Here is a 13451-nt window from a genome sequence, read left to right as displayed (position 1 = left end):
CAGTGATCCGAGTACCTGCCCACAGAGCAGGTACCTTTACTCAAGCAGATCAGATCATAAATATTCGGATGGCTGGCAGCTGACATTAGGGAAATGCAAACAGGAAAAATCAAGCAACTTTTTTAGAGAAGTCACAGTCTGCCATTGGAAAAGAACAGCAAAGGAAGTAAACTGAATTCCTTAAAAATCAATCAATCAATCAATCCTTTTCTAAAGATATTTTGTAGCTCAAAGCTATATTCTCAGAGACAAATTATCTGAAGTATTTTTAGGTCTATTTTTGGCTTCACACCTGAACTCCTCACAATCTTATGTGGGCTTACCTGACATCCGGTTCCGTAAAGGGATTTATCATTGCATTATTAAGCAACTAGCCTCAGGGCACTCAGGAAGTTCAGAGCCTAGTATGGGATCTAAACTGAGATGTACCAAGTGTAAAGCTAATAGTCCATCTTTACTACCATGTCACTGTCCCTGTGGTAGGAATGAAAAGGTTCAGTCTCGGTTATGTGCACTGGGACCTAGCCTGGATAAGCACAGCAATTTCTTGTAGCCTTAGAACAGCTTATCTATTACACAGTAGCTGAAAATAAACCCTTGACGCTGAACGGTAACAGGACTAGAACAAGAGAAGCTTTAGTGATGGAAACAAATCAAACCCCAGCCCTTCCCATTTCCTCTTGTGACTGTCCACTGAAAGCTCAGGCTACTTCTGTGAAATCTCTCTAAGGCAGAACGCATACCTACAGTATACTAGTTGCCTGCTTTCAGTCTTCCTAAAGGGTATTAGGTTAATATAAGGTGATGGAAAATCCTTAAAATAGTCTAGAGACATGTGCTAGCTTCTGTACCAGTAGACACTGGACAATCACAAGCCCTCTGGCCTTCAGCCTACCTATGACTCTTCCCTTTTTTCCAAGCTGATTATTGATGTAACAGGGAGTTATATGTTAGTAATAATACTCAGAGTAAGCAGACACAGAGTAAGAAGACAAGGATATTAAAAATACGAACAAAGCTACACTAGTGTCTGGAAAAGTGAAGGGAGAGCATCTTACCGAATCCAGGCTGCCACGGTTGGAGTCCAGGCTGGTACCATGGGAGTGTCTCAGACCTTCCTCACCATTCAGAGGCTCAGCTGAGGTGCTACCTGCATCTCCACAGCCATCAAATTCCTCATGGTCATAGTCAGACTCCACATCTGGAGGGGGAGTGTAAATTGGATCTCCCACCTCTCTACTGTTACTCTGTGTATCTGAGACAGTGCTGTAAATGGTCTCTGCTGGGTCAGATAGAGCCCTCTGCTCCTTGGGGCTAGTGGTTCTATCCACAGGTTGCTCTGGAGCAGGAACAACCTCTCTAACTTCCCTATGGAGAAGTGAAAGGCTTGTCTCTGTGACTTTCTCTGAGTAGTTATTGCTGTTTCTTGTGCCATGCTGATTCGAGACCACCAAACTGGAAGCTGGTCGTCCTTCGTCATCAGCGTGAAAACCCTCATCCACTTCTTCTTCAGCCAGTGGTGCCACCAGGCTGCAGTCAATGTTTAGTGTCCCCTCACTAGAAAGTGAGCGCTCCAAGTTCTGCACGCTTTCATCCAGATTGCCAAAATCCAGCAGCTCCAAGAACTCCTGGGCCACCCTAGATGCCTCCTTTTCCAGCCTCTGGATCTCTTCTTCTCGCTGCCGATTGATTTCATTCCTGGTATTTTCACAGATTATAGACATGTGATCCTCTTTCTGTTGCTGCAACTTCTCAATCTCCTTCTCCAGTCTTAAGATCTCCTCCATCTGACGTCTCTCCTCTTCTTGCAGGGGAATATCAACCTCCTCAGTCTTTACTGCTTCCACCTTAAAGAATTTATATAACAGTGTTAAAGCAATTTCTTCAACTTATATGTGTTCCTTGCCCGGATTCTTCATTCCTCATATCTTGTTTGCCTTGTATTTCCCATTTGCAAAAAGATGACTTTAAGCATCCTGCAATCATCCATGATATAAAGGCTAAAAGTAGAACTAATGGATTTTCATGTACCTCCTTTTTTCCAGCAGCCTACCTCCTTTCTGAATCTTACAAATAAGCTCACTGGAATCAGTGAAATTTTAGAAGATCCCCTCTGTCTGCTGCTCATATTACAGCCCTTTGTACACTGTAATTTGGGTAAAAGCATTCTGAAAGCCCATCGCCTCTATTTGAACTATCTCACACACATAAAGGAGCAATATGAATACATATATGCACTGCCTGCTTAAGAGCTGAAGATTTCCTGGAAATTCATTGGAAGATTTGGGGATTTCATTGCTTCCTGAGCTGGGGGTCTGACCATCAGAATCTAGGTCTGGAAGGGGTACTTGCAGTGAAGTAAGGACTGCATCCCTTCCAATCTCACTCCACCAAAACTCCACCCAGAGTTTCTTGGCATTCTTTAGCATCACTGAATGGATGATGACTGGCTGCTGAAGACTCAGCCTTCCTGTTCTCCATAACTGAAGTAACAGGAAATTTCTAGAAAGTACACAATAATTAGAAGACAGAAGATATTGGTAACTTTCACTGACATTTAGCTGTAAGATGAAGCCACCCTCCCCTCCACGGAGGATGCTGAAAACACACAAGAAAAAACAAAAATAAATTCCAAAAGGATTTCATGTACTTCCTGACTGGAGTATGACAATGCAGCCAATGAAATGGCCCATTCAAGGTACAATCCTTGCTTTCTTTAGTTATCCTGTTGATTGCTCTCTACTTGACTCTTACTTGTGGACAAATGCATTTCTGTACTCTTAACTTGTCATCTCTCCAGAACAGAGCTGGCCTAAAACTGGGGAACAAGTGGTTTGAGACAAGAAGTAAGAAAATACACAGCTGTTTTCACACACCTCAGGGTAGGTGGTGTGCTTTTCTATATATCAAGTACCAACAACTAGATCAGTTACAAGGGCTTTATTTTAGCCATGGCAGCAGCTGGCTGCACTCTTATTTTGGCTGTTACAGGCAACAACCCAGCAAAACAGACTGTGTCACAGTTCAGCACATCACAAGGTCATATAATAAGCTCAAGCAGTAGAGAGAAGAAAGGATGCTCAGTGTTCAATAAGAAATTTTCAAATAGGAGCTATGCAGGCTGGTACATGAGCCTTGAAAAAAACACCACCTTGTTCACTCTATGCTTCTCTGCCAAAGCCAAGCATCTGCAGGTTTTGAATGAACAAAGGCAATTACTTACATAGTGTTGCCACAATAAAAATACTAGCTCCGGTCAAAATGTAGGCAATGAGGGACCCTTCACAGATACTCAATAGAAAACATATGTAAAGAATAACTCTTAAACTTACCTGAGCCACCTGGAGTAGCAGATTCAGTTGGTCCTTTTCTCTATAAAGAAAAAAGATACAATAGTCAAGAGATAGTCCCAGTCTTCCTATATGAGGCTTTCAGAATTACATGGGCACATCATCCCTCCACGGTTAAGGTTAAAGTAAGGTACCCGTGGTAAGACTGGTTTAAAAGCTTTTGTAATATAGTAAAAATCCAATTCTCTGTGGTTGGCATGACCTTTGTGGACACAACATATTTCCTTCACACACTTAGCTTTCAGATCAATCAGGAAACTGGACTAGCTAGAACACATCAGGAAGGACACTGGAAACACTGTCAGACAGACTGATCAGGTAGACTCATGATAAATGTAAACAGAATCTTCTGAAGTACTGTACATCCATGGATATTAAATGAGACTGTACCTGCATGACTGACAGATACCAGAAAACTGTGTGTGTTTGGTTTTTTTTTTTAAAAAGAATTATTGTAATACCAGAATGGAATTTGTGCTTTCTTTGGCTCTTACTTTCTATTCTGGAGACCTGTGTGCTCCAGCTTGCGTAACTTCTCAATGGCATGCAAAACCTAGTTTACTAGTAATGGCTGTAAGAGTCACTTTGTTACTAAACATGAGTACATGAATAATCTATCCCACGGTGCTGCATTTCCACTCAGATCAAAAAGGTTGTACTTCAAGAGAAAGCTGTCACTATTATGGCCAGTTTCTCCATAGTAAGCATGCTACAAGCAACTGAACTAGCAGAAAATGCCAGGGTCACGCACAGGGAGCAGGGATAGTATGTGGCTGGATGGTAGAGTCTGCTTCTAGTAACCACTATGCAGCTGAATTCAGATTGGCAGTGGGAATTTTCAGATCTATAATCTGACCCCAAGCAGAACAGGAGGGCAACAATATTTATTTCCCAGGGCCTTCAGCTTTCCCAGCCAAACTCTAAATTGCAGCTGCAAGTCACAAAGTCCTCACTCTTGTGCTCTCCCTCTCAAAAAAAAAAAACCAACAAAATCCAGGAAATGTTTATAAATGAAAGCTGACATAAGTGAGATCCAGATGGATCCAACTCTACTGAAAGATCTCTAAGAGCCATGGGTTAAACAATTGCCTTAAATGATAAAGCAGAGTAGTAGAGCCATTTTAAAACAAATCAAGAATACCACTTACAATCTACACACTAATTCCTGCAACTGTTCCTTGCATTTTTTAGACCTCTGATATTTCTTGCTGCTTTCCATTCATCTCCAACTGATCCACACTCTTCCTGAAATGTGATACCCAAAACTAAGGACAGTACTCCAACTGAAGCCTTACAAGTGCCAAGCGGAACAGAAGAATCACCCCCACATCTCACAGAAAGGATCCTGTTTATAGGCAGCATTTGCTTTCTCCTCTCACACAGCATGACACTGAAACATGCTCAACTTAGCCTCCAAATCTTCTTCTGCAGTTGAAGCAGGCATTCGTTTTTCTGTCTCTGTGCATTTGATTATTCCTAATTGTAGATCTACATATGTTTGTATTGGAAGTTGCCCCATGTTTTCCAGACCCTTTCTTCAATTTGCCAGAATTGTTCAAATTATAATCCTGTCTAGTTTTATACTTACAGCCCCCCAACAGATGGTTTTATCTGCAGATTTAATAAGGGTATTCATATTCCCTCATCCAACTGATTATGAAAACGTTGCACTAGTACCATACCCAGCACAAACCATGGAAGAATCCCACTCAAGCGTTCTTTCCTATTTAATGAAAGCCTACTATTGCTTACTAATTAAAATGCAATGGGATGGAACTAGATGATCTTAAGGTCCTTTCCAACCCTAAATGTTCTATGATTCTATGAATACAATGCATTAGAAACACAAATCCTAATCTTGCTTCATGTATTTGTTTTTCCAAAGCAGGTTCATTATAGTGTCTTACAGGATTGTCATAACACGCCAAAGTCCCTACCTATCAAGTTATCCACCCTGTATGGCTTTTCCCTATCCAGAGGGCATGTCATAAGCTATCACAGGAGGAAAAAAGTAACTAAATGCTGTTTGTTCTTCAGAAATCCATGTTAGCTCTTAACTCCTTTATCAAGCATTTTCCACTGTTTGTTTCAGTGTCTTCTTGAAACTGAGGTTAGGCTTGACTGGTCCACAATTCCCTCATTCTTCCTCTTCCAATTTTAAATGGGGGTTTGGAATTTTCCCATTTTATGGAAATTCCACTCATACCCACAAAGGAGGAGAAAGAATAAAACAGAACTGCTTCAGCTGGTTCCTAAAGTACCCAAACATTGATTTCACTAAGTCTGAATGACTTCGTAATCTGATTTATCCAAGCATTCTCTAATCTTTTATTTTCTTACTAGGTTCTCAATTCACATCTGTGCTGTTTTATTCCTTCTGGGGAAGACAAAAAAAATAGTATAAAATACTTCAGCTTTCTCAACATTGTAATTTTTTCTTCGTGTATGCACAATAACTGCATGCCAACTTTTAGTTGGTTACAGTTCATGTTGCATCACACAGTTTTGCTAGAATGTAGGTAACCATGGAGTAAACAGTAAATGATGAGGCGCAGGATTCTCAATAGGTGTACTGTCACTGCTCACAGATTGCCTCTTTTTGTCACATTAGCTTTTCCTTTCTCCTCCTGATCTCTTGACACATCCATATCCCTAATGAGAGATACACAGCAGCAGGAACACATGTATATTCTCATGAATGTAAGAACAACAGTGGCAGCAGAAGTACACTGCCCATCTTGCTCTCTGATGCATCTCACTGGACATACCAAGACCCATGATACTGGTATCTTCTCATACTGCTAATCCTTCCAGAGTTTGGAAGACTCCATAAATTTTCCTCTACACTACAAAAGCAATGAGAAAAATATGCATCTCTGCCCAATCAGTGAAGCTTTCATGTACTTCCCAAAGCAGAATACCATGTAGATTCCAAAGGGAAAAATGCACTGCAATTTGAGTTCCTAAAGGAAGCAGGATACTCCTTTTCTATGCTGCTTTTCTATTCTAAGCTGCCCACAAGCGCACCCCAACTCTGTCCCCTGGCATTGGGCCACTTTCTCATGCAACTGCTGTTCCAGTGTCACCAGACCTGCTTGTACACCTCCCTTCGTGCTAGGGAACTGTAAGTGCAAGATACCATCTTGTACCTTTCCTTCACCTCTTCCTCTTCCTGTTTCCTCCTACGCTCCTCCTCTTCTTGCCATTGTCTTTCCTCTTCCTTTCTTCTGATCTGTTCTTCCTCTTCTTGCCTCCTTCTCTCCTCCGCTTCCTGCTTCCGCCGGAGTTCCTGCTGCAGCAGGTGCTGGTAGAGGCTGCGAGCCAGGCGGCCACGCCAGTGCTTCTGCAGGGTGACTGCAGAGGCCTTCAGTCGCAGCAGGCTCTTCTTCCAGAAGTATGCTCGGTAGTTCTTTTGGATTATAACAACACTGGCTAGCACCTTCTGATACTTCTTCCTAAAAACAGAACCAGATATTTAATGCGCCATGAAGTAATACAGGTTTTGCATTTTTCATGCCCTGGTATATCTATCAATCTTACCATGTCCACAGAAAAATTAATTTGGAAAAGCAGTCCTCAGAAATGGCACAATTTCTGTTCCTTTCCTGCCATTACCCATAAATCATATCCTCCTCCCTGTTCTCACTCCTCTACCTACCACTGGCTTGTTTCCATGGGCACCTAGGTTTATGAAGACTCTCAGAGGATGAATGACAGGTATTTAGGACATGGAAAGAGATGGCCCACTAGTTCAAAGTCTCCTTGCCTTGCACATACACACATTCACTGTGCAATTAGTATAATCACTCAGTGTGGGCTTACTCTATGAGAACCAAGTCCCAAACTGACCTGTCTTTTCAGTGGCCAAAAGTGAATTACTCTAGGAAAAGCAAAAATGGGGCAAAAAAGAATCTGGTCACATTAATCTTGCATTGTTTGGGGGACAACACAGTGATACAACATTATTGATTGCTGAATGTAGCATTGTAACAGGTGATACCCCATTGACTCCAGGCTCCCACAAACACATATTGCACAATATTTTGCTTAAACAATAATGATATTATAATCAACTTTGCAGCACTTTAAAACAAAGAAACATAGTAGGGCCTTAAAAAAAAGAATCACCATTCAGTATTTCTACAGTCTGGTGAAGTTCCAGAAAAGTCAGCTCTTGCCTCTGCATTACAGACTATTTTTACCAAGAACCTGAAAAAAAAGTCACTGGTAGAAGTTTGTACATGATACGCAAACTAGGTAAAACTCAAAGAGTTACTATTACACAGTAATCTGTAAGCTATTCGTAACGCTAAATTTGTAAGCTAGATTCAAGAAAACATTAAACAATCCAAAAGAGCCAAACATAAGGTCTTGTATTGAAGAATCAAAGGCCAAAGACACCTGATGTGGGGCTATGTTAGAAAGCAGCAAGTCAAAAAAAGATTTTGGGGCCGCAGATGATCAGATCCCATCAAAATGCTATAAAAAAAATAATCACTGGGATTCTTACACTTGCAAGCATAAATACTGCGTAGAAGGGGATTGCACTGCTCCTTTTATCCTGTGTTCAGTGTTAGCACGTCCATTTCAAGAACAATGTTAGACCCTGAAGTCATTTCTGAGGAAGCAGGACTGGAAGCAGAAATTGTGGCTTACAGAAAGAGAGCACTTGTTTCATGACCTTAAGAAAGAGAAGGCTATGGAAATGCTTGATCCCTGTCAAAGTACTGTCATCTTTGGGTGCCATTTCCATTTATCCAAAAGGAGACATAAGATTTAATTGACCTGAAAATCAATCAGCCTGAAAATAAGTGGATATTTTTTAGAAGCAATTGAATATATCTTAGACACCTTAAGATCTTGCTGTAGGAAAAAGATCATAGATACTATTAAAATCAAAACCTTCTTTACTCCAAACCAGAATTTGCAGAGGGAAATGCTATGGGGTTGTTATGCAGGACCTTAGGCAAGCAGGCTACAGTAATCCTGTGAGATCTTGCAGTCCTAGAAAGCACACTGCTCTCACATATCCTTCCCACAGACCTTCTGCAACCCCCTGAGGAAAAGGCACACCTCAAAATCCCTTTCCTGGCAATCAAACCCTTTTCAAATGGCAACAGGGACCCATGCTGACAGTTTGCCACCAACCTGCACATCAGATATGTCAGCCTAGTCAAGAAAGCCAGGAGAGGGATGCTAATAGCAGTAGTGTGCAGAGGTCATGCTCTTTTCCGTAAGTATTAAGTCAAAGGGAGGAAACACAAAGAAAAGAAAAGGAAAAGGAAGAGGTGATAAGTGGGAGGTTTTAGATCGATTGCTCTTGAGCTGCAGTCCCCTCACTGCTGGTCCCTCTGTTCTCCCTGTGCCCTGCACATGGGGTGTGAACAGCTGCAGACACACCCTCTGCCAAGGCAGATATAAGCGCATCAAAAGGGTACTCTGACTTTTACAAAATGCATCTGCCAGGAACTCTCTCAAGTGCAACATGTGCCAAGCCCTGCCCAGATACAGGCCAGCTCTGCCTGCTAATCTGCCAGGCTGAAGTGCCCCCTCATTCCTCATGACCGCAGCCAAGCTTGCGGACACCCATCGGCTGGAACTGCTGCATACAGGCTGTGAATTTCATTCCCCTTGTTCAGCTTTCCACTCACCCTCCTGCACTGGCCTAGGAAGTAAAACTTGCAATCCATGCTGAGGAGTTGGGAGACATCCTGACCATGCATCACAAGAGAAAGCAGGGTGGCTGCAAGGCTCTTATGCTGCATGTTGGAATTTAGTTAATTACTCTGTTGATGAGCTGTACTTAGCAGTTATGCCTCCAAGGACTAGCGAACACAGGGCTATGGAGCAATGTTTTACTGTCTTCTTCCCCTGAGCAATAAAGTCCTGCAGAATCCAGGGACACAGCCAAATTTGACCATGGATCCTGAAGCTTAGAGTTCCACAGATTAGCTATAAAAAAATGGGATCACTTGAATGGGCTTGATTTTGTCGTCTCACATTTTTGTGATTAGTTAGAGATACTAGGCTGTAGGGAATGCGACAAAGAACACATTCTCATCCTTAGGACTGGTTTACCAGGCTCACAGAACAAGTTCACAAAGGGGAAGAAACCAGTAAAATCTCCTGTGGCACATGTACCCTTCTTTACCAACCTACTTTGCATGAGACTGAATGGATTTAAATACACTTATCCTTGCAAAACTAACAGAAATGGTGTCAAGCTCTAGGCAGCACACCCTGGTACTCCTGACCTCTGCCCAGCTCTGCACAGATCATTCAGCACTCACTCAGATGAACTCCCTCTTGCTGGACCTTCTCCAATACAGGTGCAGTGCAACTGGAAACTCTTCACAGAAAAGTTTTCCTGTGTCCCTCCCTAGCTCTTTCCTCACTCCCTGCTCTCCTCCCCTGCAAAGTCCAGTTACCTCCAACTGGTTGTAAGGATTCCCACTCTGGCTGCAGAAGTACAGCTTGCTCTTGAAGATGGGACTCAGAAAAACAACATGTGGGATGTGCAGACTGGATGACCTCAAGATTCCTAGCCAAAAGGACCACTGCTGCAACACTGTCTCCATCACAGCCCTGCAAGGCAGCAGCTACCTTCCGAGGAACTCAGAAAAGCAGTAATTCAGTTTGCCTGCAGTGATGTTTCCCAGAAAAATCAATTTTCCTGTGCTAATCCCTACCCCTCTCTCCAAATGCTAGACACAAAGTAAAATAGAGCAGAGGCCCTGACAAAGAACTTGCAAGCTCATGTACAAACAATGGAGCTAGCTCATTTGTCTTCCTAGAGGAAATAAACCAATGAATAAAAGCCCCCGAGACCGAATGTGTATTTTGCTGATATTCCACGTTAGCAAGGCAGGGTACAACCTTGCACCCATTTCACAAAGCAAAATGAGCTACCTAGTGTAACTGGAGCTGTAAGAAGAGTGCCTGCTGCAAGAGTTCTGCTGGCCAGGGCTTTCACCTCCTCACATCCCTGACTGACAGGTGTCTGGAGCGGAGACCAGCCAGGAAAGAGCATCTTACTGGGATTAAGTGTGCATGCCACAGTCATTAAGGAGTCAGCTGTTACACTGACTGCAAGGGGCAGACGAGGGGCAGTTTGTCTGCAGTTGGTTCTCCCAACCCTCCTCCAGTCAGGTGCAAAAGGGAGCGGCAAGAGGAGATTACTGGTGCAAAGCTGGCCAAAAACCAATTCTTCTGAAGAGTTAATTAAAAGGCGAGGGAGATCACGAGGCAAACAGGCAGGGTGAGGGAAGAGGGTGAGCAAAGGCAGAGCTGTGAGTTGAGGAAGAAGCGATTTGCAGGGGGAGCAGAAACCAAGAGTTGACAGGCATAAGGAGGGGACCCAAAGTATAGGTGGGGCTCAGCCAGGAGAGCCCTGAAGGCAAGGAAAAGGTGTCATCGGAGGCAAGCGGTAGGTGCAGAGGTCCCTGCAGAAGCCTGCTGAGCACTGCTGAGGGAGGGTGCAAGCGTGCACAGAATTGAAGAAGAGGTGTCAGAAGGTGCATAAAGGTTTCAGCAGAACTGATGCTGGCAGGGAGGGCAGATACTGCAACTCTCCCTTGGAATACTGGAGGGGGAGAAGGGAGGGATGCGAAGGGACTAGAGAGCAAAGCAGGGGGTCGGGGCAACCCAGGCACGCAAGCACAGGGATGGTGGGGCAGCCCCCAGCACTGACCTTGCCATGTAGCCCAAGACGTGGGCCCGGATGACTATAGCTGCTTTCCTCAACTCCTCTTCCCGATCCTTCTCCAGCTTCTGCTCAAGAGCTTCCTTCAGGAAAACCTGACGCCACGGGGAGGAGTTTCAGTAAACACAAAGAGAGGAAAGAAGTCAGTCCCCGGGAGAGCCGGGAGATTTCATCCCCGGGTGGCCGGCGCTGAGCGCGCCCCGTGTCCCGGCGGCCGCCGCCGCTGCTCCAGCGCCCGCCTCGGCGCCTCGCCCGGGCAGCCCGTACGCGGGGCACCGGGAAAAGTTCTGCAACGACACGAACCAGACTCCGTGCCCAACCCCCGCCGCCCTCACGCTGTGGTCAAGACTTAAAAGAGAGAGGGAGGGAGCGGAGGAAGGAGGGAAAGAGGAGGGAGGAGGAGAGCCTGTGCTTGCGCCTGGGATTAACTCTTTCCCAGCTGAGAGCTTTCCCTGCACAGTCCAGTGCCTTCCTGCAGCTGGCACTGAGACCTACTTGGGTGATTAAATATTTTGCAAAGAGACTCCTCCGCATTTCAAGGAAAGGGAGGAAAATTCAGATTTCTAGACTCCACGAAGAAAACAGAAATCCTGATAATGGAAGACAGATGGAAAGCTAAAAGCCCCATCGAGGTGCAAAGCTGAGTGCACCCTCAGTCCTCTGGAGCTCAAATCCTTCCCCAGACTCCAGAAACTCAGAGGTGGAGATGCTTCTCTGTTGAAGAGGCTCAGCAGTGGAACATGCATTAGGGGAAACTGAAATATTACTAGTTGCACTTCAGTGTCCAGTATTTTAATTCTCAGCGATCTTTCATCACCAGTATTTCAATCCTCTGCTCAGTGCTGAACACTTATTTGAGGGACGAGGGTGCAATCTTAGAGACAAAAAGACTGAGATACAAGCAAGATAAGGGCATGTTTACAGGAATTGTGCTGACATATCTGAGCTACTTTAAATTAGCTGGCTTGCATTATGGTAGCACAGGTTTCAGCACAAATTGCTCAAATAAATGTTTTGCTTTTTGCAATGGACTGCAGCATGCATGGAGCTCCATGGCACTGTGGGTACACTGCTAGCAGTACCCAGCCTACAATAAGTTGGCTAAGAGTTAGCTGTGTCTATACAAGCTGTAGTCAGAGCAGCAAATGCCATATGGCCACGCTTGTGTGACCTGCTGCCTGACATTGGCTAAATCACTGCCAGCACCAGCAGCAGAACGGACTGCTATTAGGAAAGTGCCCTACTTGTTAAAGCACTGCCGTGAACATGGGCTATGAGATGACACTCATCAACCTGCAGAACTACATTAATCAGTAAAAATGCCTTACAAATTTATTAGACCCATGTGGCTATGCTGAGAGGCCAGAGGGATGTCCAGAGATTTGAACAGTTTAGTCCAGTGCTCTACACAAACTCTCCCTCTCCCCTTACCTCCCCTTATGTCTCTGCATGCCTTCCCTTCCATCACTGCTTTAGGCCTCATTGCTTATTTAGGCTCTTTTCTGCCTCTGCAATGATCACCATGTACTGAAGCCTCTCCTTGAGTTATTAACCATAGCCAGCGACTTCCCTGGACTTGAATTTTTCCTGAGAAGCCGTTTCCATTAAGATGGCCTTAAGAAATGAGCTGTTTTGTAATGACTAAGTAACCATGGGTAGCCTTAAAAGAAGGTTCATTATCAAGGTACTGCCAACCATGAAGCTGGCATCCTTCCCTGCAAGTTGTACATCCACTCCCTCTGTCAACTCAACAATCTTTTAAAGACTTCTTTGAGGCAGAGATTGCTCTTTCCATTACATTCCAGAACCAAGCAGCAGTCACCCATTTCAAGAATGCAGCCAGCAAAACACTGTCTCAGTCCATTATCTTCATCAAATTGCAAAAATACTCAGTCCATCAGTATTTCCCTAGCAAGCACAGAATTTGCTGTGCCAGTAAGGAGGGGGAAAAATAACCCTAACTTCACGGCATATGAAGTTCAGCAAGACCCAACCTTAACCCTATAGGCTTTTCTATGCTTGAGAGTGAGGGGTTAATCTCAAATAATAAAATAATACCTAGTTATAAGCAACTGGAATTTTGAGGATTTTTTTTTCAGACTCCCATAGGTGACAAGGAAGAGTAAAATGTATTCAAATCCAGAAATATTTTTGATGCCCTGTAGAAATAACTTGTAAGGTGGCCGTTTCTTTGTCATAAATCATACTCACTTTCTGAAAACATGAAATCACTTTCATCTGAGGAAGGAATGACTGAACAAAACAAACAAGGTTACTTCTATCGTATCTGCTTATATTAGACACTGGCCGAGTTGTAACCCAGAGTGCAGCACTGGTGTTCCTCACAACCTCAATGCCTGCAAGCACTATCAGTGCAACAGTGAACATGTTAAGGTTAC

The 13451-nt window shown here is 43.9% G+C and overlaps 1 protein-coding gene across 2 annotated transcripts in view; it reads right to left on the bottom strand.

The window, feature by feature from the left end:
• The window catches only part of LOC133215025 (unconventional myosin-X-like), a 94846-nt gene that overhangs the window by 25198 nt on the left and 56197 nt on the right, over positions 1 to 13451 (bottom strand). For both annotated transcript variants that reach the window (XM_061358642.1, XM_061358641.1), the window contains 4 exons: positions 11041 to 11147; positions 6500 to 6805; positions 3333 to 3372; positions 1059 to 1847 (listed from right to left, as the gene is read on the bottom strand). In XM_061358642.1, the coding sequence (XP_061214626.1) occupies positions 1059 to 1847; positions 3333 to 3372; positions 6500 to 6805; positions 11041 to 11147 (1242 nt within the window). The remainder of the gene's footprint in view (positions 1 to 1058; positions 1848 to 3332; positions 3373 to 6499; positions 6806 to 11040; positions 11148 to 13451) is intronic.

Source organism: Neopsephotus bourkii, unplaced genomic scaffold (genome assembly GCF_033783945.1).
Source record: "Neopsephotus bourkii isolate Nb327-2 ecotype Australia unplaced genomic scaffold, CSIRO-AGI_Nbou_v1 NB_951, whole genome shotgun sequence".
NCBI lineage: Eukaryota > Metazoa > Chordata > Aves > Psittaciformes > Psittacidae > Neopsephotus > Neopsephotus bourkii.
Note: the sequence above shows the minus strand (reverse complement) of the source record. Positions and strands in the feature narration are given on the sequence as shown.